At 42.6% G+C, this 27764-nt stretch overlaps 1 protein-coding gene and 1 long non-coding RNA gene across 3 annotated transcripts in view; one reads left to right on the forward strand and one right to left on the reverse strand.

The window, feature by feature from the left end:
- Positions 1-4667: 4667 nt before the first annotated feature.
- IRAK3 (interleukin 1 receptor associated kinase 3) overlaps positions 4668-27764 on the reverse strand; it is a 58448-nt gene continuing 35351 nt past the window's right edge. For both annotated transcript variants that reach the window (XM_069584713.1, XM_069584712.1), the window contains exons 7-12: positions 26516-26630; positions 25579-25697; positions 9615-9813; positions 8322-8384; positions 8063-8227; positions 4668-5652 (exon numbers count right to left, since the gene is read on the reverse strand). In XM_069584713.1, coding sequence (XP_069440814.1) covers positions 5125-5652; positions 8063-8227; positions 8322-8384; positions 9615-9813; positions 25579-25697; positions 26516-26630 — 1189 coding nt within the window. In that variant the 3' untranslated portion in view covers positions 4668-5124. The remainder of the gene's footprint in view (positions 5653-8062; positions 8228-8321; positions 8385-9614; positions 9814-25578; positions 25698-26515; positions 26631-27764) is intronic.
- LOC138437427 (uncharacterized) lies at positions 16447-27343 on the forward strand. The gene is made up of 3 exons (XR_011255959.1): positions 16447-16797; positions 18942-19010; positions 24681-27343. It is a non-coding gene; the product is annotated as an uncharacterized lncRNA (long non-coding RNA).

Here is a 27764-nt window from a genome sequence, read left to right on the forward strand (position 1 = left end):
CAGTAGTTTAGATGACGTGTGACTGTAGCTCGCATACCCAAATATTAACTGAGTCTGACCCTCCTTCAAGTACACTCTTCCTACTTTCTTATACTCCATCCCAATTAACATTAGTCTGCAAGAAAGTTTCAAAATTAAGGAGTCACTGAAAAACAATGGAGATGTTCAAATTATATTTATAGAGCTGACCATAAAAAATTGCAGTAAGGCAGATGACATCAACAAGAAGGTTCTTAAGTGAAAGTTTGGTGAGCAATGAAGGTTTGGGAGGCATCTTCAGAATAAAAGTGCTTCCCAAGAAAATACTTGCAATTCAATGGACCATTAATATACCTAAATAAGCTGGGACATAAAGATGGAAGCAAAATACAAGAAACATCAGCTTCTCTGTCAAAATTCAAAATGTTGGCTTATCATTGCCTAGACATGATTCCCACTCCAGTACTCTCGCCTGGAAAATCCCATGGAAGGAGGAGCCTGGTGGGCTGCAGTCCATGGGGTCGCGAAGAGTCAGACATGACTGAGCGACTTCACTTTCATTTTTCACTTTCGTGACTGGAGAAGGAAATGGCAACCCACTCCAGTGTTCTTGCCTGGAGAATCCCAGGGACAGAGGAGCCTGTTGGTTGGACTGCCGTCTATGGGGTCGCACAGAGTCGGACACGACTGATGCAACTTAGCAGCAGCAGCAGCAGCAGACATGATTTAGGAATGTTTTTCACCATGAGGCAAATTTATAAGATGTGTACACAATTTTTAATTCTTCTTTTCAACAATGCCTCAGATATTAATATTTGAAATTAGACTTTCAACCAAGAAGATGAAGTGGAACTATTTAAACAAATGATTGATGACAGTCTAGATATTAGAAAGACAGACTTTGGGTGCAAACTAAATGACAGTGTTGAGATACTAGATACCAATGATTCTGAAGAGGTTTGAAGGATTATTTGATTCAGTCATTCATTTGGTGGGCCATATTATGTGTCAGGTACTGTGCTAGCCATTAAGGATACCAAAAAGACCAGGATATAGCCTCTACCCCCAGGGAAGTTTCAGTTTTATGGAGCAGAAAGAAGTCAACAGGCAGTTCCAGTGTGGGGTGATGGTGTGGTGAGGCTTTTGTAGACACTTCAGATTTCTTATTGGAAGCCTGCTGAAGATGGCATCAGTACTAGTAATCTCTGCCTCCTCCTTACTCTTTCAGCCCTTACTTTCAGTTCCAAAAGTTTGTGGCTCAAATAACAGATGTTGTAATAGAACAGTTAACTTGGGCAGATGCCTTTTCATCCTTAATAAAATGTTTGCTCCTTACCAGGTACTCTAGTAGCTAACACAGTACCTTGATTCTGGTAGATGCGTCACAAATGCTTCTCATGTAACTTTCACTTCCTAGACTCACTCTATCTCAGGTCATAAAAGCTGTTTTACACAAGCTGTTCTACCATCCCATGAAACTTCACAACGACGCAGTGGGTCACAGATCATTACAACAATTCTCCAGAAGCCAATAAAATTGACTAGGCCAAAAATCCCATAGCTAACTTCAAAAACAAGAAAACACTTTCTTCATGTGTTGGGGGCTATAAAATGGGACAAGAATCTATCAAGTAAATAGGATCTGCCTGGAAGATAGCCCAAGGTACATTACAAAGATGAAGGTAAATGAAATTCTTTACTAATTTATCTTTACTGATCATAGGGAACACTTGGGGACTCATTCTTGATTTCTTCATGTGTCTTAGTCTTTGTATCCTGAGGCCACTAAAGTATCCTCTTATTGCCTATAGCAGGATGGGAGATTTAATTCCTATCAGTTAACACACGCATTAGAAGGAAAATCTAGTAAGGAGGACTGGGTCATCCAATAGAAAATTCTGGTTATTTTTAACCACAGTAGTATCTGCTTACCATATTGTTAATTAGGTTATTGCCAGTTAATCTGACTTGGTTTTTAAGATGTCCAAAATAGTCACACCCAAGCAAGGTGATAAACAAACTTCTATGCAACAGATTGGGAGCTAGCAATCTGTGTTTTTAACAAGCCTTCCATGTCATTTTGTTGCACACTAAAGTTTGACAAATGCTGCTTTAAGTCAATTAAGCAAGCTCCAATCAACAACATACCAACAGATTACACATGTGCTGAATAATGGTGTGGGCCTGGTGTCAATCAGAACTTCCTAATGATTTCTCTTTGAAGGTACTGGGGGATTCAGATTCAAAGTGAAGAGCAGTTTAACAAAGAGTCAGTTCTTTATTATCTTGTTTACCTTGTTTGAATTATTAGTGGCAACTTCATGAGATTCCAAGCTTATTTTCCCGATTCAGCCAAAATACATTCAGCCTACATGAGAGAAGCTAAATTGACCTCAGAATGGCTAGCTATTTATAAAGCCTAATGTCAAAGACTTTCACAGCTTCCTGTGATTAACAAGGAATCAACAGTTGGGTATAATCCAAAGAGTTTTCAAACTAGGCCAGGTCATCACAAGAAGCAAGATCAATGAAGTCTAGTGCAACTCCTCCCCCCGGCAGTCTCAGCATAGGTGCAGTTTGGGAGCACTGTGAACATACTTCATGCTCAGATGGGGAAGACAGTCAGGATGTGTCAGACTAGCCCTCGGAGACGGCCTCTCCCAGCTGCTTGCCTGGGACTTTTATTTGACTCGTCAATCAGGCTACAGCTTATTGTGTTTTGAACCTCACTTCCTGCCATAAGATCCTTTTTCCCAGAACCATAGCTCCATGTTTTGGACCTTGGTCTGTTAACCTGACCCTGATTTCTGATGACTTCCTTCTTTGAATAACTGCTCTTGAATCTGGACTCCAATCTGATGATCATTAACCCAACTGTACTGATTCATCAAAAAAATAAAATTACAAAAAAATGGGCCTATTCCTTTGATACAGAGAAAATTAGAAGTCTGCCCTTATATAGTAAACATCCTGGAGAGGGAGATTCTGTAAATCCTCTGGAAATGGTTTTCATGAGTGTTTCTGTCCATCATCATAAAGACACTCATTATCCCTACTTGGTTAATTTACTCAGGAATGTTTACTATAGCTGAATTTTTGATTATGTGGGTTCACAGAGATAATGGCACTCAATTTAACATATAAGGAAACACCTGCTCTGTATAGGATAACATGCTAGGCCCAGAAGAGATGGACCCTACACAGTCAGGGAGTATGATAAACAGAGTAATGGTCCCAAAGATGTCCGTATCCTAATCCTGAACACACAACTTTATAGGAGAAATGGGACACTGCAGGTGTGATTAAACAAAGGATCTTAAGATACAGAGATTTTCCTGGATTACCTGAGTGGGCCCAATGCAATCACAAGGATCTTTTGGAGGGCCAAGTAAGAGGAAGAGGTGATGAAGAAGAGCTCAGAAAGACAGATCTAGATTTAAAGATTGACAGATACTGGCTTTGAGGATGGAGGAAGAAGGCATGAACCAAAGAATGCAAATAGCATTTTGAAGCTAGAAAAGGCAAAGGAACGAACTCTCCCAGAGATCCTCCAGAAGGAATGCCAAGGACTTCTGACCTCCAGAGCTGTATAATAATTAATTCATGTTGTTTTAACCCACTAACCTACTGTTGTGATAGCAGTAGGAAACTAATACAGGGAATTTATCATCTAGTAAGAGAGAAAAGATAACATAGGTAACTTTGATATGATTCAGAAAGTGACAGGTGTAAAACAGAAAGGCAAAGAAATTGTCACAGATGATACAAATAAACTTATTTACAAGATATAAACAGACTCGCAGACACAGAAAACAAACTTATCATTATTAAACAGGAAAGGAGGTTTAGGAGTTTGGGATTAGTAGATACAAACCATGATATATAAAACATAAACAACAAGGTCCTACTATATAGCCCTGGAGGAGGGCATGGCAACCCACTCCAGTATTCTTGCCTGGAGAATCCCATGGACAGAGGAGCATGGCAGGCTACAGTCCATAGGGTCACAAAGAGTCAGACACGACTGAAGCAACTTAGCACACATGCACTTACTGTATGGCACAGGGAAGCATATTCAATATCTTGTAGTAAACCACAGTGGGAAAGAATATGAAAAAGAATACGTGTATATATATATATATATATATACACATATATATATTATATATATATGTATAACTGAATCACTTTGCTGTACACCAGAAGCTAACATTGTAAATCAACAATACTTCAATAAAAAAATCTTTAAAAATGGAAAAAAAAAGAGAAATTGCTGTAGAAATGCTGATAAAGTAAGTAATATTGGCTGGAAAGATTAGGAAAGCTTCCTGTAGGAGGCAATTATGGTGAGCCCTGGAAGACTGGCTAGAATTTCAAAAGGGAGAGATCTGGTAAACACTAGGAGTAAAGGCATAGAGTTGGAATCAAACAAAAAGCTGACTGAGGCCCTTATGACCAGCCAGTTTCTCAGGAACAAGAATTATTTGATTAAAATTTCATCGTCTACTCAGGATATAATAGTCTCTAAGTATGTAAAAAATTATAATACTAGTCAACAACTATATTATATGAAATAAACTAAGAGTTTAAATACAGAAATACAGATCTTGGGCATGTAATGACCAAGGGTGAAACTGGTTCATTTTCACATATGCAGACTTAACAGGGATGAAAGAAACATACTAAGATTCAATTAAAATAAGCAAAAAGGCAATTCTTTAAAAAGATTTCTATTAACATTTACAAATTAGACATTTCCTGCAACCTCTGCAGGCAGGCTAAACCAAAACAATGGGATCCAACTGAACTGAACGTACTTGGAAGCAGATTGGAAGCTCTAAGGACTCACATGGATGTGACAGAGAAGACACTGCAATCCAGATCCTTTCTAATAGGTTTTGACTGCTCTGTTTGTCTGAAGTCATAGTCCACAATCTTAAGTAATTCTGAATGGTTTTAATTTAGCCCAGGTTGGATCATGAGGCAATAATCCTACTAAAACAAACTTTTAAGCCGCTCTGTTCTACAAGTTGGAAGGGAAGGAATGGAATGGGATTGGTCACACTGTTGATGGGCATCAGCCAAATGTATCATCCCTATCCTCCAGCACTACTGATGAAGACAGTGGCTTCCGCAGATAAGACCTTACTCAGTGCCTGAGCAATTCTTGCTTTCTTCTTTATCCTCGGCAGAAACTGATGCCTTTTTGTACTGTTCACATTCATTCCAGGAAAATACGGAGGAACAGCTAGTCTCCACTGGCCTGCTCCTATAGGAATGGCCTGGAGCTTCTGCAGAAGGGTCCATATGCACACCGGGAGCTCTCAAGTCCAGGGATGGAGTTGCACACTTTGGAGACCAGCTTTCCTCAAAAGGAGACCCAGACCCACTGGGAGAGTCCTCATTCCCCCTACTCCCCGTCCTTTTGTCAAAGCCCAGGAATGTGACCTCAGACTGGCTGCATTCAAAGGGAGTCTTCTGAGTCATTCTATCTTTTCTCAAACTTGGATCATGAGGTGGCGATGGATTATTCTGGCTTTCATCATCTTCCACTGGAATGCTTGGAACATTATCGAAGAACAGAGGAGAAGGACTCCTGAAGGACTTGAGGGATGTGGGAGGATCTTCCGCAAAATACAAGCTGGCCTGAGTACTTTCAAGAATATTTAGGACCTGAATAACCAAGAAACAAACACACACTGAATGAAGTCTCAATAACCTCTCCTTTAACCTTTTTTTCTGTCTACCTATTAAGGAATATTCTCTTTTTTTCATGAAATAAGTTTAACTAATGTGGGAGACCTGGATTTTATCCCTAAGTTGGGAAGATTCCCCTGGAGAAGGGAATGGCAACCCACTCCAGTATTCTTGCCTAGAGAATCCCATAGATAGAGGCTACAGTCCATGGGGTTGCAAAGAGTCGGACACAACTTAGCAACTAACACATTGTCTTTATAGCATTTGAAATGAGAAGGAATTAAAGATTAGCTAAAATTCTTCACGTTGATAACTAAATTAAGTGACTTGAAGTAAAGCAGAAAAGCCACTGAACTGAATTCAACATCAAGAGATCTGGAGTGTCTTGCTGGTCCAGTGGTTAGGAGTCCGCCGGCCAATGAGGGGGAAACGGGTTTGGTGCCTGGTCCAGGAAGATATAACATGCTGCGGGGCAACTAAGCCTGTGTACCACAACTACTGAAGCCCGCACACTCTAGAGCCTACGCTCTGCAACAAGAGAAGCCACTGCAGTGAGAAACCTAAGCACCGCGATTAGAGAGTAGCCCCTGCTTGCTGAAACTAACGAAAGTCCAAGGGCAGAAATGAAGACCCAGTGCAGCCAAAAATGATAAACAAGTAAATAAATAAAATTTTTTTTAAAAAGAGGAGAACTGACTTTAGGCCAAGATTTGCCACTAACTACTTTGTGACCTTGGACAAATCTCTGATTATTTTTTATTTCAACCTTAATATGTGAAAGATTGGAAGGGGTCAGGGAAGAGTGAACCCAATCCATAGTTCTCAAATACTAGAACTACCTAGGGAAGCTCTCTTAAAATACCTTAAAAAATCTCTCTTAAAGATCCCTTAGACCGACCTAAAGATGCTCATGAAAAAAATATATGGAGACAGGGGCCCAGGAATCTGTATTTTAAAAGCTTCCCAGTTGATTTGGATGTGCAGCTAAATTGAGAACCATTAACCTGATATAAAATAACATACCATCACACATACATGTAATTTTAAAAATACATATAAAGAGCTTTATAATTTACAAAGTGTTTTCACACACATGACCTCATTTAATCTACACAAACATAATTATCCTCACTTTATAGATGATAAGGCTGAGTCCCTTTCAGAAAAGGAAATCACTATCATAAGCCAGTAAGGAGCAGACCTGTGGCTTAACCCCACGTCTCCTGGCTCCCAATTTCATGTTCTCTCCACTATGTATTCAGAGCTCAAAACTGCTAGTTACATAGCTCTTACTGGTGGTGTCAGGTCTAGAACACAGCTCTCCTGATTCCCAGGCCAATAGTCTTTATATTCTGATTATGTCAACTCCTTGTTTAAAAACTTTTCCATGGCTCGACAACAGATTCAGGATGGAATCCAAATTCCTAGAATGGAACTCATGTTCCTCGATCACCTGGAACCTCCTGTTATTTTAAAACAGTCCAGCATTTCCCTCTCTGTCACCGTACTTCCATGATGCAGGATTATCTACAGTCTCGGTGCCATGGAACCCACTGCACCTCGGAGCCTTTGCAGGCATAGAGTCTCTCTGCCTGGAATATCCCTCCATCCTAAGGCCACCTAAATCCAACCTGTTCTTCAGATTATAGTTCAGTTATCACCTCCATCACGAAACTTGCTTGCTGGGACATATTCTGACTCTATGCTCTGATACTGGCCTGTGTTCTCATCTATCACGATGCCTATCTTCTTGCATCGAAATTCCATGTTTATCAGTCTTGACTCTGCGTTTGGACTGTGAGCTGAGAGCAGCAATTCAGTTATCTGATCACTGTTGCATCACCAGCACCTAGTCCAAAGTCTGGCACATGAGAGCAGGTACTAAATAACTATTTGTTTATTATAAACAAATACCTAGATGATTAAATTGATGGGCAGATGAGTAAGTTTAAAAATCAATGAGAAATACATGCTGCGTTTTAAAAAAAAATTTGGCCACACCATGTGGCATGTAGGATCTTAGTTCCCCAACCAGGGACTGAACCCAGGCCCTGGCAGTGAATGTGCCTGAGTCCTAACCACTGAACCACCAGGGAATTCCCATTTTATTGGACCAGATCTCTTAATGAATGTTGAATAAACTATTCTCTCCAAATTATTCACTTATGTCTTTTCATCAGTTTTTTGTGGTTGCCCTGGTTCTATCCAATGACACCCTTTCTCAGAGTACCAAACTTTCTGATTTAGAAAAGCTGTCTATTAGGCGAGAAGACTCTGTTGGGGGCTGCAGTTGTCACAGTGATAATCACTTAGATACACAGTTTATCCAGTTTAGATTTTCCATGGTTCCACAGACTGTTTTTAACAAAATCACATGTATACGCACTTCATCCATCGATGGTCTTAATTTCGCCCGTGTTGCAGCACACTGGCCTGCCAAAGAGAACAGCTTGGCGGAAAAATTCTGTGGACAGGGAGGTACTTTCTTATCTAGAAAGGAGATACATGAATCGAGGCCTCTTTTCTCCATCAGTTCTATAAGAAGATCCCGCTAGGAAGAAAAGAAGACAAGCTCATCATTTAGAACTCAGAATCGATCAGAAAAGTGACCAAGAGGTAGGGGCAGAGGTGGAGACAACTCTTACCAGCTGGATATGCTTTGGCTCATCTAACACCACTTTACAACCTGTCAGAACTTCCATTATTACCTACAAGGAATATATAGAAAGTCAGCTACGTAATATTAATAATATACACAATAATTATTATATTATAAATATTATAAAAAGTGAAGTTGCTCAGTCCTGTAGACTACAGGCTCCTCCGTCCATGGGATTTTCCAGGCAAGAATACTGGAGTGGGTTGCCATCTCCTTCTCCAGATCTTCCCGACCCAAGGATTGAACCCAGGTCTCCCGCATTGTAGGCAGATGCTTTACCATCTGAGCCATACTCGTAATTAGTCGTGGCTCTTTTTAAAAAATTTTAATTGAGGGATAATTACAGTATTGTGTTGGTCTCTGCCATGTATCAATATGAATCAGCCATAGATACACATAAGTCCTCTCCCTCTTGAAGCCCCCTCCCACCTCCCACCCCATCCCACCTCTAGGTTGTCACAGAGCATTGGATTTGTGTTCCCTGAGTCATACAGCAAATTCCCACTGGCTATTTTGCATCCTGGAAAGGGGAATGGCAACCCACTCCAGTATTCTTGCCTGGAGAATTCTATGGACAGAGGAGCCTGGCAGGCTACAGTCCATGGGGTCATAAAGAGTCGGACACGACTGAGTGACCAACACACACACACACACACACACCTATTTTACATATGGTAATGTGTATGTTTCAATGTTATTCTCTTAAATCATCCCGTCCTTCCTTCCCCACTGTGTCCAAAAGCCTGTTCTCTATGTCTGTGTCTCCTTTGCTGCCTTGCAAATAGGTTTATTAGAACCATCTTTCTAGATTACATATATATGCATTAATATATGTTTGTTTTTCTCTTTCTGACTTACTTCACTCTGTATAATAGGCTCTAGGTTCATCCACCTCATTAGAACTGACTCAAATATATTCTTTTTTACTGCTGAGTAATATTCCATTACACTAACGTTCCGTATGTACCACATCTTTATCCATTCATTTGTCAACGGACACCTAGGTTGCTTACATGTCCTAGCTATTGTAAACAGTGCTGTGATGAACCCTGGGTACATGTGTCTTTTTTCAGTTAACCTCAGTACTGAATATAGTTCATTCTAATTAATCACTTTATGTTTTACTGTTTGATTACATAACATTAATGTATTGATATAAGACAATGAGTAACAGGAAATCAAGAAGTCTAAAAGTTAAAGTTTTTAAAACAATTCTTAGAATTTAGAGCATTCTTGGTGATAAACTCTTCTCCTTCATTAACTGGTAGTTGGTACTTACAATTCCAAAGCTGTAGATGTCTGTTTTAATGGAAAGTTTGCCTTGTCTGATATACTCTTCTGGCATGTACCACACATGCTTACTGCTGCTGCTGGTCATGCTTATGGCAGAGCTTTGAGGTTCTAGGTGAGGTCGGAAGTGCGCCATGGCAAAATCAGTTAGTTTGGGTTGAAACTGATCATCCAGAAGTATGTTTGCACTGAAATTGTGATTGTAGGCAAACAAGACAAAAACATCATAAAGGTATTCTGGTGGAAAACAACAGGACAAGCTCGCTTTCATATTTGATCAATTCCAAATAGTCATACATTACTTTCCATGAACTTTTTAGAGGAGATTTTCTCATTTTTTTCTCAAAATATAAATCCAAGCATTATATAAAACCTAAAACAAAAACCTGACCTAGGGACAGCAGGTATTTCAAATTTACAGGTCTATATATGGAGTTGGTGGATGAAGTTGATGTTTTGTCAATAGGAGAAACTAAAGTTAACCAAAGCAGCTTTCCTTGTGTTCTACTTACATGTAATAAGAACATTAAATGAGTTTTAATCAGATAGTAATTAAGTATCTGATATGCACAGGGCTGTGCTGTGGAATGCTTGGCTTAGAACCACTAAGCCAATACATTAGAGCCAGATCCTATCTTTGCTCTAGCTCTAGATTAGAACAAACGTGTAGTTCTTAATGACTTCTTCCCCAGATGTACACTTCACTTATTCAGATCAAAGCTGGGGCTTCTGGAGATGCCCTGATCACTGGGTACCTAAAGCAGGAGTCTGCCACATGCGCCAGGAGGTAAGGTGGGCAGAGAGGTTCATTAACTCTCATTATCAGGACCCAAGCTTCTACCCCTCCAGCTTCTGCCACTCTGAGAGTCTGGCTCTCTTCTGTACCCCTTGCCTTACCACTGCCCCCCACTTTATTTCAGCAATAAGAGGAGGAATGCAAAGATCTGAGTGCCAGATTTTCAATGTCAAGCATCTCATCCTCCCTTCTTCTTCCATCCCCGCTTTAAAGAACCTAAACTTAACTTAAACCATAACTTAAAAGAGAATGCAAAAAGCTGAATTTGTGAAACACTTAGAATCCGTAAAGAACAGGTCTTTTCCAAGTACAAAAGGGGAAAGAAGCAGCAACAATACTCATAATCTAATCCATTTATTTGATCCTCAGAAAAACTGGGGAAGTTTGCAGCGGCTGGTGACTCATACTTCTGTTAAGAGTTAGGCAGAGGGGCGCTGAGTAACCACAGCATGTTACACAATAAAACCCACAGATGACTTTGGGTCAGTGAAAGGCCATCAATAAGAATGCGAAATTGTTCCAGGGCACTGCATTCACACTTTGAATAATGGTATTTGGTGAAAAGACAAGTTGTTTACCAGCAGACTTTAGTGTATAACATAAATTTTAAGTTCAGTGATTTACTCTGTTCTAAATAAAGGTTAATGGCAGCTGAGGAAGAAGGATGTTCTGTTTTAGGAAAGTGGGAATTCCAAAAGGCCCTTCAACAATCAATGCTACTCAAACTCTTTCTCCTGTTTCAACCCCAAATAGAATATTCAGACATAAAGTGCCTTCAGCTACCTTGCAGGTCAACTGAATACATTCTTTCTATAGGAGTAAAAACAGACTAACAAAATAAAGACAACCTAAAGTAACTAAAATCATGTAACAATATAATGTAACAAACAGGTGCTGTGCAGGCTATGCTTAGTCACTGCTGCTGCTGCTGCTGCTGCTGCTGCTGCTGCTGCTGCTGCTAAGTCGCTTCAGTCGTGTCCGACTCTGTGTGACCCCAGAGACGGCAGCCCCTGAGTCATGTTCAACTCTTCGCAACCCCAATGGGCTGTAGCCTGCTAGGCTCCTCCGTCCATGGGGATCCTCCGGGCAAGAATACTGAAGTGGGTTGTCATGCCCTCCTCCAGGGGATCTTCCCGACCCAGGGATCGAGCCAGATCTCCTGCACTGCTGGTGGATTCTTTACCATCTGAGCCACCAGGGAACAGGTAAGAAACACCCAATGGCCCACACCTTCGACTTAGTGTTTCTACAACCTATTTCTTTTAGTCTTTCCCACAAGCTACTTTCTGTAGCAGAGAGACCATCAGCTCTCTAGAGAACTCTTCTGGCAGAAGGACTAGTCATGGTTCAGTAAGGTGATGGGAAAAGTCACACAAAGTGGTGAGTTTGTATTCTGAATCTGGGGATGTTAGTTCATCTCTCTGTAGCTAGGGGTCTCTAGGACAATTCTTTTTGGGTACCTAAGCCCTTCCAAAGTTATGAGAATTGCTTTCTTTGCTTACATTTGTCTCCTAATTTAAAGTTGAAGTTCTTGGGCCTTAAATATAAAGCAAGATGATACACCTAGATTATAATGCAGGATCTGAATCTAAGTGCAAATTTTATGTTTGACATGTAAGTGCATGACTGGTTTTTAAAGATATATATTTTTAATTTTAGGAAGAGTTATTGGTGCTTAGTAGCCCAGTCCCTGAGTACTTTGCAATACTCCAGAAAAGTCCAGACTTCACTTAATTGGGTTCGGAGATAAAGAACACCCCACTGGGTTCTAAATGACAGCCTGAGGCAATAGGACAGCTTGCTGTCTGTGTCACTGCTGTTTGAAGCATTAAGACACCCCTCACCAGATATCTTGCCTTCCCTCACCAGATGTAGCAAGACACAGTTTCTGTATATAAACCTGCAGATTACTGGGAAAAAGCATACACATCCTCCCCCCGCCAACATCAGCATGCAGTATATCCAGCATAAATGACACAAAACTGAAACCCTTACTCCCCTTTTGGCATAAACAGCCTTCTCGATCTTTCTCATTGACCTAGGCAGCACTTAGTATTATGGCTTGTTTCTGCTTTATCGGTACCTAATAAGTCCTAGGCTCTCTTGAGTAAAGGCTTAGTCAAGAAGGGGTAGACCTCCTTTCAATGTGAAATTTCATCTCTGATCAAACTAGCGCAACTTCCCTAAGCCTTGCTTTCCTTGTGGGTAAAAAGATCTGATAATGCAGACCTCACAGGGTTGTTGTGAGGGTTAAATGAGAAAACCTAAGAAGAGTGCCGGATGCACAGGGAGGGCCTTGAGATTTGTTCTGGAGGATACAGGCTGCCCACTGTCCATCCTATACTCGTCTCTTTACCTGAAAACACCACTGGACCTGGCCGGATAACTCTAGAAGTTTAAAGACATCAATTTGATGTAACAAAGGTACAGGGGTTGCAGGATAAACCTGAAGATCTGAACATCCTTGGGTTAATCAGTTTCAATGCGTCAGCTTTATTTCAAAATTGTTCTAGAGAAGTGTTGGAAGAACCTGACTAAACTAATATTCTCAGATATTTTAAGACCATGCGGATAAACATATACACATTGTTTGGTATGTATGTGTGCAGGCATGTACGTATCCATGTATATAAGTATACACTAGAGCTTAGAGACAGTAGCGGTAAATAAAATTACTAGGGGGAATTTTAATTTATGTAACATTTGCTTTGGCATCCCTTAGGGAAAAAATGAACATATATGGATATTTTAGAAGGCAGGCACTAGCAGGAAAATAGAAAAAAAAAACTAAGGAAAAGAATTACTATATCTAAAATGTTTTTGAAAAACAAAAGTAGTTTTCTTGCAGGGTAGGGGAAAATGGAGAGGGAGGAGACTGATGGTTAATTAAACCACCAGTCAAATAAACATTTGCATTCCCTGCAGGCTTTCTATCCCTGCTAAACACTGAGCTGGAGCCCAGCAGCCTCATCACACACATCAGGTCTTGGGAGTGAAGGCAGGAGCTTGGGTCCTCTGGCAAGGGTGACATGGTCACAGGAAGGAGTCCCTCTGCGGTACCCCATCCCCTTCCCAACCACTCAGTCTTTCTATTCCCTCACAAAGGAAATTCCCCATGCACTTACTACGCCCATACATCTCTGATCAATTTCCATTTAAAAAAAAATTCATTTTTAAGCAAATGGCCACTTCCTTCCTTTTTTTCTGAGACCACCTCCCTAGTAAGAGAGTTTGTTTCACTTGGCAGGAGACCCACGGCCATAGCATAAGACAAAATGATCTTGTAGGAAACATTAGAAATGTTCCCCAAGATTACCTCGCTTTGGCAACATGAACAAGAATGAATGTCTGGGATGAAAAATGCCAGGGATAAAACGCATTTCAATTTAAAATCGTTCATAAATGTGAAAACAATTAAGCTCGCTGAGGGATACGATGGAAATAACAAGAAGGTTTACTGCTTTCAGATGCTTTTATGTGATCCCGTAATTCAAAAACATCTTTGTTTCCCCCAATAAAAATGTGAGCGTCTTTTGCCAAGAATAAAGACTTCAACTCTTCAAGATTCTTTTCTTTAAATCCTTTTCCTCCTCAAATTCCACCATCTGGAAATGAATTTTGTTTTTATAACATGCTCTTTTTGAAGAGTTCAAGTTACTAAGACATTTTTGGGCTAACTAAACCAGCAGACTTCTTGAAAATAGCTTTGAAATGTGGGCTTGGCTTCCTCCTTGGGTGTTCTGTGGCTGTGTCCCTGATAGCGTCTTCCTTCGAAGACTGTTTACTCTCTGCTTGCACAAGGTGAAGATTCCAAATGCAGACCACCAGGCCTTACCTCCCCACCCCCTGCAAAGTCTGCTGCCTGCAGCAGTTTTCACTAGAAGCCCAACATCCACGTTTCCAAATTTGCACATGCTAATTACGTTCTCCTCTTCTGCCCCATTTCCCTGTCTCTGCTGTTGAAACCAACATGCTCCCAGGAGTCTCGGCTTAATGACCTAATATGAGCATGCTGTTCGACCCACACAAGCATGGAACCCCATCTCCTCTCCTCCATCTATCGACATGTGACCGAGGCAGGTTACTAACCTCTGTAAATCTCAGCTTTCTTCTCTGTCAAACCAATGATAACACCAATGAAGTGTAAACTCAGTCCTCTGGCTTTCACTGAGTTCCCTAATACGTCTCTGCAGCCTATCAGTCACAAGGAATGTGCTAACACTTATCAATGCGGTCAGGATGCATATGTGCTTGCTAAGTTGCTTCAGTCATGTCTGACTCTGTGCGACCCTATGGACTGTTGTCCCCCAGGCTCCTGTCCGTGGGGATTCTCCAGGCAAGAATACTTGAGTGGGTTACCTATTCCCAGCCCAGGGATTGAACCCAGGTCTCCTGCATTGCTGACAGATTCTTTACCGTCTGAATCACCAGCAGGGAAGCCCAAGAATACTGGGGTGGGTAGGCTATCCTTTCTCCAGGGGAACTTCTCAACCCAGGAATTGAACCAGGGTCTCCTGCAATGGCAGGCAGGCAGGTTCTTGACCACTAGCACCTCCTTGGAAGCCCCAGGTAGACTGTGGTTACTGCTGTACGGGGGGCTTTCTTTGTGTTCCCCTTACCTGGAAAGTACTTCCCTCCCACTTACTGTTATCCAATTCCTCTATGCAGCTTGATTAATTCCCTCCAGAAAGTTTTCACTAATCTGAATTCCAGTGGCCCTTTTCTCCAAGTTCCTACTGTACAGCCTGTACTCTTTCACGTGGCACTCCCAGAGAGGCCAGCTTCTGTTTGCATAAGCATAATGCTGAATCTATAGAAGATACTAAATAAACATCTGATGATATAACCAGTTTGTAAATGAAGAGAATCTGAAACCATACGTAGCCTTGGACCACTCGGCATATGGCAAATATGTGGCCCAAACGCTGCCAAGACATCCTCCCATATTCTTGGCAGACATCACTAATTGACTTCAGAAAGTACCCACCCCAGATTCCCTTTCAACTGCCCATGGGAACTCATTACCAACCAATCCAAGATGGAATGTGAGACAAAACTGATTTGTCATCGCTTCTATAAGCACAATTGCTTTTTTTTTCAGATGAGGCAAATGAGGCCCAGCTGGTTGAAATCACCCATTCTATGCAAAATAGCTTATGCTAAAGCCTAGTGCTCCTACCTCTCTGCTCAGTGCACTTTCAACTTGTAGTTAACCAAAAAAAATCTTTTTATTCAGCTACTCATAAAAGATTAAGAACCTGTTGATTATAAGGCAGAAATGAAGTGAATTTTCTCTCTTCTTTCTTTTAGCTGTAGGTAGGTAATTCTAGTGCCAAAACAACGGCAAATGGGTGAGTCACTGGAAGACTCACCCTAACCCTAACCCCGCCCCTTCCGGTCTAATGCCCCGCCCCTTCCTGTCTAATACAGAGGAAGTTCTAACAATCAGAGCCGCATCCAAATAGAGCTCTAACAAGGTGCTGTGCCAGGGTCCAAGGACAGGTCAGATGAGATACCCGAGTCTCCATTAGGTGAAAGGAACTATACTTACTGCCAACTCCTGGGCTGTGCTTCACAGAAATGAGCTTATTTCATCCTCACAGCCCTGGGAAGAAGAGCAGAGGTTCCAGTTCCAGACAAGGAGACTGTGCCCCAAGGAACTGATTTACCCAAGCTCACACAGCTGGAAAGTGGTAAAGCTGGGCTTTGTACTCAGATCTGGCAGAATCCGAAGGCCACACCCTCAACCAGTGACAAGAGACAGGAGCAGCAATGAGGTCACTGGGGTGGCTGCTGGAGAGGGGGCAGGACAGGGGCAGGACTAGGGCAGGACAGGGGCAGGACTAGGGCAGGACAGGGGCAGGACTGGGTCAGGACAGGGGCAAGACAGGGGGGCAGGGCAGGGGCAGGACAGGGGCAGGACTGGGGCAGGACTGGGGCAGGACAGGGGCAGGACAGGGGCAGGACTAGGGCAGGACAGGGGCAGGACTGGGTCAGGACTGGGTCAGGACAGGGGCAGGACAGGGGGCAGGGCAGGGGCAGGACAGGGCAGGACAGGGGCAGGACAGGGGCAGGACTGGGTCAGGACTGGGTCAGGACAGGGGCAAGACAGGGGGGCAGGGCAGGGGCAGGGCAGGGGCAGGGCAGGGGCAGGACTGGGGCAGGACAGGGGCAGGACTGGGTCAGGACAGGGGCAGGACAGGGGCAGGGCAGGGGCAGGATAGGGCAGGACAGGGGGCAGGACAGGGGCAGGACTGGGGATGTTTCTGGAGAATGGGCGTGTCAGGACTTTGCCTGACCTGCTCCAGGATGAGCAGGTGTCAGAAGGTGCCTCCTGAAACCTGTCTGAGTGCATCCTTGCTCCAAGTTGGCCTGGGTAAGTAAGGCTTGGTCAAGATTTACAAAAACATGGGGTCACGTCCTTCTCCTGCAATAACCCCTAGATTTGTGAGTCTTAGAGCATGGGGCAAAACCAAGCAGGTGTAGTTGTACAGAATTTGAAATCAAGAAGAGGTCCAGCTTGAGATGATCTCGGCTGGCTCTGATGCACAAGTGAGGAAACCATGGTCTAAGAGAGGGAGGCAGGACCTGGGCGGGAACAGAGATTTCTGGTGCTCTTCCCAGGTCATCCCCAGTGACGGCATTTCATTTTGCTCAGACAAAAGGTGCTGCTCACACCTTGGGCACCAGGCTGCTGAAGGATGATCTTCCTTACAATCTTCATTTTCAAACTATTTTTAAAACCACCAAAGTATGAGATTATCAAGCTTCTCTGTAGATAGAGTGACTAAAATGAAACTTTGGGATATTATCCACTAACTAACTAAAGACTCCTTGAAATTTCTGATTCCCTGGTTTGATATAAAAAGGTCTGATGCTAAGTTATTTTTTCCCTAATAAATTTTATTTTTATTCTAAAAGAAGATGTAATCCTTAAATAAGAATTTAACATCAAATAGAAGTAAAAAAAAAAAACTAAGCCATTAAATGAAAAGCCACAGTCTCTCCATCTAGTGAAGTTTTATTTATATTTTGGTCTGTTTCACTTTCTTTTAATTCCTGAATTTGTAATTTTACAAAGTTATAATTGTATATTGTTTACTATTTCAATGTGTCTTTTTTCACTTACTGTCACTTTATATATACTGTATGTTACTTCTTATGATTAAAAGCAATGTTTAAAATGTCAAATGATGTATGGTAACTCTTCTGTGACTCATTGGTCTGAGGCCCAAATACAGGAAAGAAAACAAAGGTAACAGTATTTTCCATGTCTCACTTCAACAAAAACAGAGCCCAGACTTACCCACAGAAAAGGTCACTGTTTAACACAGTTTGAGATGTCCTTTGTTGAGCCAGTAGGCTGTACAAGAAAATGACATCTGTCCTAGAAGCTGCCTTTCCTTGCAAAGAATGAGAAAATGAATATGATGAACTCAGAAAAGCAGGGGTTTCAGACCTTCCTGAAAGCACATGGCTATACACAGAGGGACTGAGAATCAGGGAGGCCCAAGATTAGAGCCAAGTGAAGGATTCATTTAAGAAATTCAGGAGGGTCATCCAGCTCAGCCAATTCACGTTTGGCCAAGACTGCTGGGAACTGAATGCATTACCATCTGACAGATGTTCAGTGCCCTGAATGAAATGAGCTGGTCTCATTCCAGTTTCTAAAGAACAGGTGTGCACATCACCAAAGAAAAGAGGGAAAGTCAACTGTTATAGTTGGCACTCATTAACATCTTCCTTGGCAGGCTCGGCAGAAAGGCCTAGAGTTCAGAGGCTGTGGAGGGGGCTGACTGGCTCTGGAACAGAGAGGGACATACTGACGAGCCTTTGTGAAACCACAGTTCTCACATCAGTGCCCACAGCCTGCACATTCCACACCTTGACATGTGCCTGAGTGGGTGTAATTTAAAGATGGTTATGTTTGAGTCCTCGAACCCTTTGGAAAACCCAGAAAGGAAACAATCAGCATCAGCCCCTTTACCAACAAAAAAATAAAATAAAATACACTGCCAGCTGCATTTCCAGTTCAAATCCTGCCCATCCATGAAATTCTGCCCTTCTCTGATCAGATCTCTTTTGGTACTCATATCTATATTGTCTGGTAGGCATTCTGTCTAACAGTGTTATTTAAGTGATATTATAGCTTGGCACGGCTTCCCTGGTAGCTCAGTGGTAAAGTATCTGCCAGCAATGCAGGGGACATGGGTTCAGTCTCTGGGTGGGCAAGAGGCCCTGGAGGAGGGCATGGCAACTCATTCCAGTATTCTTTCAGGGAAAAATCCCATGGACAGAAGAGCCAGGTGGGTTACTGTCCACGGGGTCATAAAGAGACACAACTGAAATGACTGAGTGCGCACGCGCGCGCGCGCACACACACACACGCACACACACACACACACACACACAGCTTGGCACATCTAGACAAATATCTGAGATACTATTCTGGAAGAAACAGCCTCCTTTTAAACTGTGATACCACCTAAGAAACTCCAGAAACTTTCTGTTCTCATTTAGATCCCAGAGAGAAGAAGCCTCAGAGTCCATTGTAAGAGCCTGGCTTATCAAACCCATGTTGTCCACCTAGTAAGTATTCAAAGTATCATCCAACCCTCAGCCCATCACTTCCTTATTTTTATCCACTCTTCTTTCCTTATTCTCCAATCTCTTCCTCTTTTCTCCAACCAACCCTTCTTGCTTTTATTATATACCCTGCAATTCTTCACTCTGGTCCCCTGAACAAATTACTGCCTTCCACCAGGAATATTCTTGTCCCTTCCTTCAACCAACCCACTGTCATAAGAGCTGGCTTAGAACTATCTAATTAGCATTAACCTTCTCAGACCAAACACATATTGGGCATATTTAGTGTCGTACCATGTATTACATTCTCTGTGTTTTCATTATCTTATCTGATCACCAGGTTGAAGCTTCCAGTTCAAGACTATGATTATTAATGTTTTCCCCCACTGTGGTATAAATCAATGCTTTGCACATGGCAGATGTTCCATAAATATTTGTGAACTAAAAGGAAGATGATTTTCAAAATGTTTGATAAACATATGCTAATACAGAAATGATTTTTATTAAAATAGAGCTAGTTTGTGGGTCCACTTTTCAAACACAATAAATTGATGATAGAGGTAAGTGCTATGGGCTGAATGCTTGTTGTTGTTCAGTCGCCAAGTCATGTCCAACTCTTTGCAACCCCATGAACTGCAGCATGCCAGGCTTCCCTGTCCCTCACCATCAACCGGAGTTTGCCCAAGTTCATGTCCATTGAATCGGTGATGCCATCCAACCATTTCATCCTCTGTTGCCCTCTGCTTCTGCCTTCAATCTTCCCCAGCATCAGGGTCTTTTCTAATGAGTTGGCTCTTTGCATCAGGTGGTCAAAGTATTGAAGCATCAGCTTCACCATCAGTCCTTCCAATCAATATTCAGGGTCAATGTCCTTTAGGATTGACTAGTTTGATCTCCTTGCAGTTCAAGGGACTCTCAAGAGTCTTCTCCAACACCACAGTTCAAGAGCATCGATTCTTCGGTGCTCAGCCTTCTTTATGGTCAAACTCACATCTATACATAACTACTGGAAAGACCATAGCTTTGACCATATGGACTTTTGTCGGCAAAGTGATGTCTTTGCTTTTCATTACACTGTCTAGGTTTGTCATAGCTTTCCTTCCAAGAAGTAAGCATCTTTTAATTTCACGACTGCAGACACCATCTGCAGTGATTCTGGACCCCAAGAAAATAAAGTCTCTCACTGTTTCCATTGTTTCCCCATCTATTTGCCATGAAGTGATGGGACCAGATGCCATGATCTTAGTTTTTTTAATGTTGGGTTTTAAGCCAGCTTTTTCACCCTCCTCTTTCACCCTCATCAAGAGGTCTTTAGTTCCTCTTTGCTTTCTGCCATTAGAGTGGTATCATCTGCATATCTGAGGTTGTTGATGTTTCTCCAGGCAATCTTGATTCCAGCTTGTGTCCCCCGAAATTCATATATTGAAATCCTAACTCCCATTGTAATGGGGTTAGGATGTTGGGCCTTTGGAAGGTGATTAGGGCATAAGGGCTCCGCTCATGGATGGGATTAGTGCTCTCATAAAAGAGACTCCAGAGTGACCCCTCACACCTTCCACCAGAGAAAAGATAGCACCTGTGAACCAGAAAGGGAACTTGCCTGGGACAGAGAATTGGCCAGTGCCATGGTCTTGGACTTCCCAGCCTCTGGAGCTTTGAGAAACAAACATGTAACACTTATAAGCCAGTCAGTTTATAGTATTTCTGTCAGAGCAGTCCAAATGGACTAAGACAAGAAGTAAAAGAGTGATAAGCAAAAAGCTGGCTGGCCGTCACATCTCAGCCTCTGCTACTCCTACCACTTCCTGACTACTGTCACAGGAGCTAGCTAGCATTTAGTGAGTGCATCCTCTTTGCTAAGCACCATGTATACTTTATGCCACTTAACCTTAAGAGGTAGAAGCTCCTGTGCTCAGTCATGTTTGACTCTTTGTGACCCTCTGGACTGTAGCCCACCAGGCTCCTCTGTCCGTGGAATTCTCCTGGCAAGAATACTGGAGTGAGTTGCCATGCCCACCTCCAGGGGATCTTCCCAACTCAGGGATCGAACCTGGATCTCTTAAGTCCCTGCACTGAAGGAGGATTCTTTACCACTGAGCTAGCAGGGAAGCCCAAGAAAAGAGATTGCCCAATGTGGGGCTCGAACCCACAACCCTGAGATTTAGAGTTTCACGCTCTACTGACTGAGTCAGCCAGGCTCCTTCATTAGCATTTGTAGGGGAAACAAGCTGAGACTTAAAAGAGGCAAGCAACTGGGTCAGAATCACACTTTTAAGTGAAAAGTCGGCTTCTTAAAACAGATCTGTCTGATTTAAACAACTGTGGATACTGAACCAAGAGGAAAGGACGGGAAGAAATGTGAGACAGCAAAGGAGACACAGATGTATAGAACGGACTTTTGGACTCTGAGGGAGAGGGAGAGGGAGAGGGTGGGATGATGTGGGAGAATGGCATTGAAGCATCTATCAGTTCAGTTCGGTCCAGTCGCTCAGTCGTGTCCGACTCTTTGCGACCCCATGAATCGCAGCACGCCAGGCCTCCCTGTCCATCACCAACTCCCGGAGTTCACTCAGACTCATGTCCATCGAGTCAGTGATGCCATCCAGCCATCTCATCCTCTGTCATCCCTTTCTCCTCCTGCCCTAATCCCTCCCAGCATCGGAGTCTTTTCCAATGAGTCAACTCTTCACATGAGGTGGCCAAAGTACTGGAGTTTCAGCTTCAGCATCATTCCTTCCAAAGAAATCCCAGGGCTGATCTCCTTCAGAATGGACTGGTTGGATCTCCTTGCAGTCCAAGGGACTCTCAAGAGTCTTCTCCAACACCACAGTTCAAAAGCATCAATTCTTCGGCACGCTCAGCCTTCTTCACAGTCCAGCTCTCACATCCATACATGGCTACTGGAAAAACCATAGCTTTGACTAGACGGACCTTAGTCGGCAAAGTAATGTCTCTGCTTTTGAATATGCTATCTAGGTTGGTCATAACTTTTCTTATGTTCGATACAGGATACAGGATGCTTGGGGCTGGTGCACGGGGATGATCCAGAGAGATGATATGGGGTGGGAGGTGGGAGGGGGGATCAGGATTGGGAACCCATGTACACCCATGGCGGATTCATGTCAATATATGGCAAAACCAATACAGTATTGTAAAGTAAAAATAAAAATTTAATTAAAAAAAAGAAAGAAAATCATTTAGAGATGTTTTGCAGAACGCCAGCCAGCCAGCTCTTCTGAACTGTAGTGGCTGCAGGGCCATGGGCCCAACCCTCCCTTAGGATCCAGGAAGGCACACACCCCCTGTGAGGGAGGGGTGGCTGCTGATGGCTCCCAGCTAAGCCCCAACCTGGGAACCACCAGTGGCAGAAGGGAGTTGCCTCACCCCCTGTACAGCCCCACTCATGGCTGGTAGGGTACAGGGGTGCAAAAATCCATGCCTTGCCTCATCTAGGGACAGCTTTGAAGGGCCATCCGAGATTGAGCAGTCCCCATGGCATCGGCCAAGACCTCTGGTAGTGGTGGTGGTTTAGTCACTCAGTCGTGTCTGACTTTTGCAACCCCATGGACTGTAGCCCACCAGGCTCCTCTATCCAGGGGATTTCCCAGGCAAAAATACTGAAGTGGGCTGCCATGCCCACAATACCCCAGCTCAGCAACTCCAAGTCTCCAATTCTGTCTTCCTCTCTTACTCTTATTCTTCCTGAGAGCACTCAAAAAATTCCCCTGCAGGCACCTCTCTGCCACTGCACCTATTTCCTGGGAACTGCCTGAAGACACTAGCCAACCCTGAGAAAGCAGCAGTCGGGGTCACAGCCTGTGCTTAGACCTAAGAGTGGGAGAGGACTGCTGGAAGAGTGCATGCACATCTCCCCGCCCAGTGTCCCTGGGGAAGCCCTGTGACTCAGGCAGAGCTCGAATCTGCGTCCTTCACCCTAATGTTCCCTTGGGCTCCGATCGGCGGACTTCCCTATCCCCTTCTCCTATCAAGCACCAAATGAAGAAATTAAAACAAAAGAAGAAATTCCACTTATTTTTATCTACCCAGTAAGAGAAACCTATATGCAGGTCAGGAACCAACAGTTAGAAATGGACATGGAACAACAGACTGGTTCCACATAAGAAAAGGAGTACATCAAGGCTGTATACTGTCACCCTGCTTATTTAACTTCTATGCAGAGTACATCATGAGAAACGCTGGGCTGGAAGAAGCACAAGCTGGAATCAAGATCGCAGGGAGAAATATCAATCACCTCAGATATGCAGATGACACCACCCTTATGGCAGAAAGTGAAGAAGAACTAAAAAGCCTCTTGATGAAAGTGAAAGAGGAGAGTGAAAAAGTTGGCTTAAAGCTCAACATTCAGAAAACGAAGATCATGGTATCTGGTCCCATCACTTCATGGGAAATAAATGGGGAAATAGTGGAAACAGCATCAGACTTTATTTTCGGGAGCTCCAGAATCACTGCAGATGGTGACTGCAGCCATGAAGTTAAAAGACGCTTACTCCTTGGAAGAAAAGTTATGACCAACCTAGATATTATATTAAAAAGCAGAGACATTATTTGTCAACAAAGGTCGGTCTAGTCAAGGCTATGGTTTTTCCAGTAGTCATGTATGGATGTGAGAGTTGGACTGTGAAGAAAGCTGAGCGCCGAAGAATTGATGCTTTTGAACTGTGGTGTTGGAGAAGACTCTTGAGAGTCCCTTGGACTGCAAGGAGATGCAATCAGTCCATTCTAAAGGAGATCAGTCCTGGGTGTTCTTTGCAAGATGAGTTTGAGTGAACTCCAGGAGTTGGTGATAAACAGGGAGGCCTGACGTGCTGCAATTCATGGAATTGCAGAGTCGGACACGACTGAGTGACTGAACTAAACTGAACTGAAGAAAGATAGAGAAGCCTGGCATGCTGCAGTCCATGGGGTCACAAAGAGCTGGGCATGACTTGATGATTGAACAACAGCAACTCAGTTTGAACATATATTTGAGCACCTATAGTGCTGAGCTTCTTGGCTTTTTGGCTAAGATCAAGTGGTGGCTCAGATGGAAAGCATCTGTCTATAATGTGGGAGACCTGGGTTCGATCCCTGGGTCGGGAAGTTCCCTGGAGAAGGAAATGGCAACCCACTCCAGTACTCTTGCCTAGAAAATCCCATGCACGGAGGAGCCTAGTGTCCATGGGGTCGCAAAGAGTTGGACACGACTAAGTGACTTCATTTTCACTTTCATAGTGCTGAGCGGGCTACGAGCTGGGTAGAAGAGGGATTGTTTTAAGTTGCAGGTGGCCACCTTGGCCCGCCAGAACCAACCTTAGTGGTTGATTCTACTGACTTCTGAGACTTTCACTATCCATCTGTGTCCCAGGTCCCCTGAGGGTGCACCAATTATATGTTGATTCTATAAAGTCACTGGCAGTTAATGAATTACCACACTGCAGCAGGAGAAAGTGGGGCTTCCCTTGTGGCTCAGATGATAAAATAATCTGCCTGCAATGTGGGAGACCCAGGTCCAATCCCTAGGCCAGGAAGATCCCCTGGAGAAGGGAATGGCTACCCACTCCAGTATTCTTGCCTGGAAAATCCCATGGACAGAGGAGCCTGCCAAGCTATAGACCTTGGGTTCACAAAGAGTGGGACACAACTGAGTGACTAACAGTTTCATCTTCCCAACAGGAGAAGCTACCTAGTGGTTGTGTCCCCAGCCCACCTTTGCCACAGGATGAAGTAAAATCTAGAGGCTTTTTACATGAAGCTCACTTCACCAGAAAAACAAAGTAAGCAATCAGTTCCTCTTCTGCTCAACTGGAAAGCACACTAAAAGCTTTTTCAAAGATGCTAGATGATGGCTCAGAAGAGGCAGAGCCTTTTAAATCCAGTCTTCCCTGCTATTCAGCAAAGGTGTATTTATTCTGGGACAAGTCCATCATGAAGGGCACACAGGAAGAATTCACAGTGTGGAGGTTTGGAGGGTATCTACTCTCTGTCTGAAAGATTCATGCCTGCTGAAGAGGGGAAAAGATGGAAGATGTTGTTTCTCATCTTCTCATGGATCAAGAAGGGACACGGACTGCTGCTTGGCTTGTCAAGGGGAATATGTACAGCTAGGAGGCAGCAGGCTCAGTGGCAATGCAAGACACTGGAGACTCAAGGACAAAGAACTTAAACTGCCGATCACTACTGTTAATCTTGTGAAGAATCCCTGTATAAGCCACTTAATCTTTTCTTAGACTTCAGTTTGTTTGTTTTTTAAGTACAATGAATACAGCAGATTGTTTCACAGTTTGCTATGCAGGGTAATTAATAAAACACAAAAAACTGTCTATCCTATACTGCTCATCAATAATTCCTAAAAATAATATAAACTCTTCCATTGGCAATACAAATGTAGCTTTTAAAATTCAATAGACATGTTTTCATTAAAAAGCTAAGATTTTAAGTACTTCCATGAGAATTCTTAACATACAGATATATATCAGGGAAACTACAGATAGAAAATAGGGTGAAGTTTGACTTACCACTGATGATGAAAAAGGAGCCTTCAGGTGTAACCTAGAGCTCTGGGATAATTTACCTGGATATACTGCCACAGACGACAGAGCACAGTTCTGTGTTGTGCAAGTACTGGATGGCTTTAGATGTTCCGATTAATACACTGATTCGAATGTGCCAAGAGAGTGGGGCTGTGTTACCCTGAAAAGACAACAGTGGTTGGTTTCGTTGTATTTTCTGAGTAAAAACCATGTTTGTATTCACTACCTAGGTGTATGCCAGAATAAACTCTAATGATAAAGTGGGGAGAGGTGAGTGAATCAATATTTTAGTTAACCGTAACCTATTTTTAATTCAAGATGGGTTTTCCATGCTGGTTCTAGGTCCCTTTATAGGCAATGAAAATACCCAATAATTTTAATGTCATATAAATTGAAATATGGCTAATAAGATAACTATGCTTAAAATTTCATTGTATAAGATTTTTAGATTATTTCTGGCACAACAGTGTGGGTAATTGAGAATAATCTGTTTTTATTCTCATCTTAATTGCAATTTTGCAAATTTGGAATCCGTTTTTTAACTTATCTTTCAAAAACATCATAAGAGAAACCATGGCATTTATTCAACCTCCTTCTTTTTAAGTGATATAGATATCACTTTTCTGTCTACCCTTCATATTGAATGATACTTTGCATAAAGTTATGCAAATAAAAATCACCTGAGAAATAATGGTAATTGACATAAACTCATTTGAGACATGGTACCAACGAGGAGTGAGGACCCAGCAACTCTTTTGGCCACCATTTAGCACAACACACAACAATTCGGGTATTTATGCAACCTTCTAAAAGTAAGAAATTAATTCATGGAGAAGTCCTCTACTTCCTTGGGAAACCCACTGTTGGCGTCCCCTCACATGAACACATGTTGGCTTCTTGGTTTTCTCAGAAGGTTTCAGCAGCTCCCCCAGGGCTTAGAGGGTCAGAATATCAGGCAGAGTGATGGATATGACTTACTACACACTGTAATCTGTCAAAGAGTGATCCATTTCTCATATATGGATAAACCAGGCAAAACTTCTCACTCTCTGTAAAATATGCAGCCAACTCCAGTATGTTCGGATGACGGAACCTTGAAACAAAAGATTTTTTAAATCTATCAAACTGGTTATTCAAATAGGAAATGAACAACACTCTGTTTGGGGGGTGGTAAGGTGGGCTGTGGAACAGGCATAAAGCAGAATATAAATGTGGCCAAGGGAGAGGGAATTTCACAACTGAAATGATCCATTTCATTGCTTTTGATATACATGTGCAAGTAAAACCACCAAAATAGAAGAGTATGGAAGACTGTTTTCATTTATCCCTTTACTGAATGCTACTGTGTCAGGGACTAAAGTACTAGGCACCAAGTCACACAATTAAGAGACATCCAATGCCTTCATGAAGTTTGTATTGTTACCTAAGATCCATGTGACTAGTAAAATCTGATGTTGAAAAACACACCACTGATTTTTAAATCACAGAATTCTCTGTCCGTATTGTATACATTTTTCAGGTTCCCTTTTAAACTATTTCTTGAAGGCGTGTGTCATCACAGTGAAAACCAATGTAACCCTTGTAACAGCTATGAAATATAAAGCATGTGAAAGTCACACATACTGTGAACTCAGTTCAACAATTATTTACTGAACACCTTTTATGTCTTAGGCAAGCTTTATTGTTGTTGTTTAGTTGCTAAGTTGTGTCTGACTCTTTTGTGGCCCCATGAACTGTAGTCCACCAGGCTTTTCAAGGCATATTTGGGGATATTAAAACAAATAAAGCTATTTTTTACAGAAAAAATAGTGCTATATATAAAGTCCTATTATTCATTTCTTCAATTATAAAGCTTACCTATGAAACATATGTGCATACACACACATCTATATAATACATACATATATATTCTTGGGCTTTCCTGGTGGTTCAGACAGTAAAGAATCTGCCTGCAATGCAGGAGACCTGGGTTCGATTTCTGGGTTGGGAAGATCCCCTGAAGGAGGGCATGGCAACCCACTCCAGTATTCTTGCCTGGAGAATTCCATGGACAGAGGAGGCTGACAGGCTATACAGTTCCGAGGGTCACAAACAGTTGAACATGACTGAGCGACTAAGCACACATATATCCCTTCTGAGTCCCTCTGTTCCTACTTCAAGAAAGGGAGTGTGGGTATATGTATGTGTGTACGTGTGTTTGTGTGTGTGTGTGTACATAAACACATAC

Source organism: Ovis canadensis, chromosome 3, assembly GCF_042477335.2.
Source record: "Ovis canadensis isolate MfBH-ARS-UI-01 breed Bighorn chromosome 3, ARS-UI_OviCan_v2, whole genome shotgun sequence".
Taxonomy (NCBI): domain Eukaryota; kingdom Metazoa; phylum Chordata; class Mammalia; order Artiodactyla; family Bovidae; genus Ovis; species Ovis canadensis.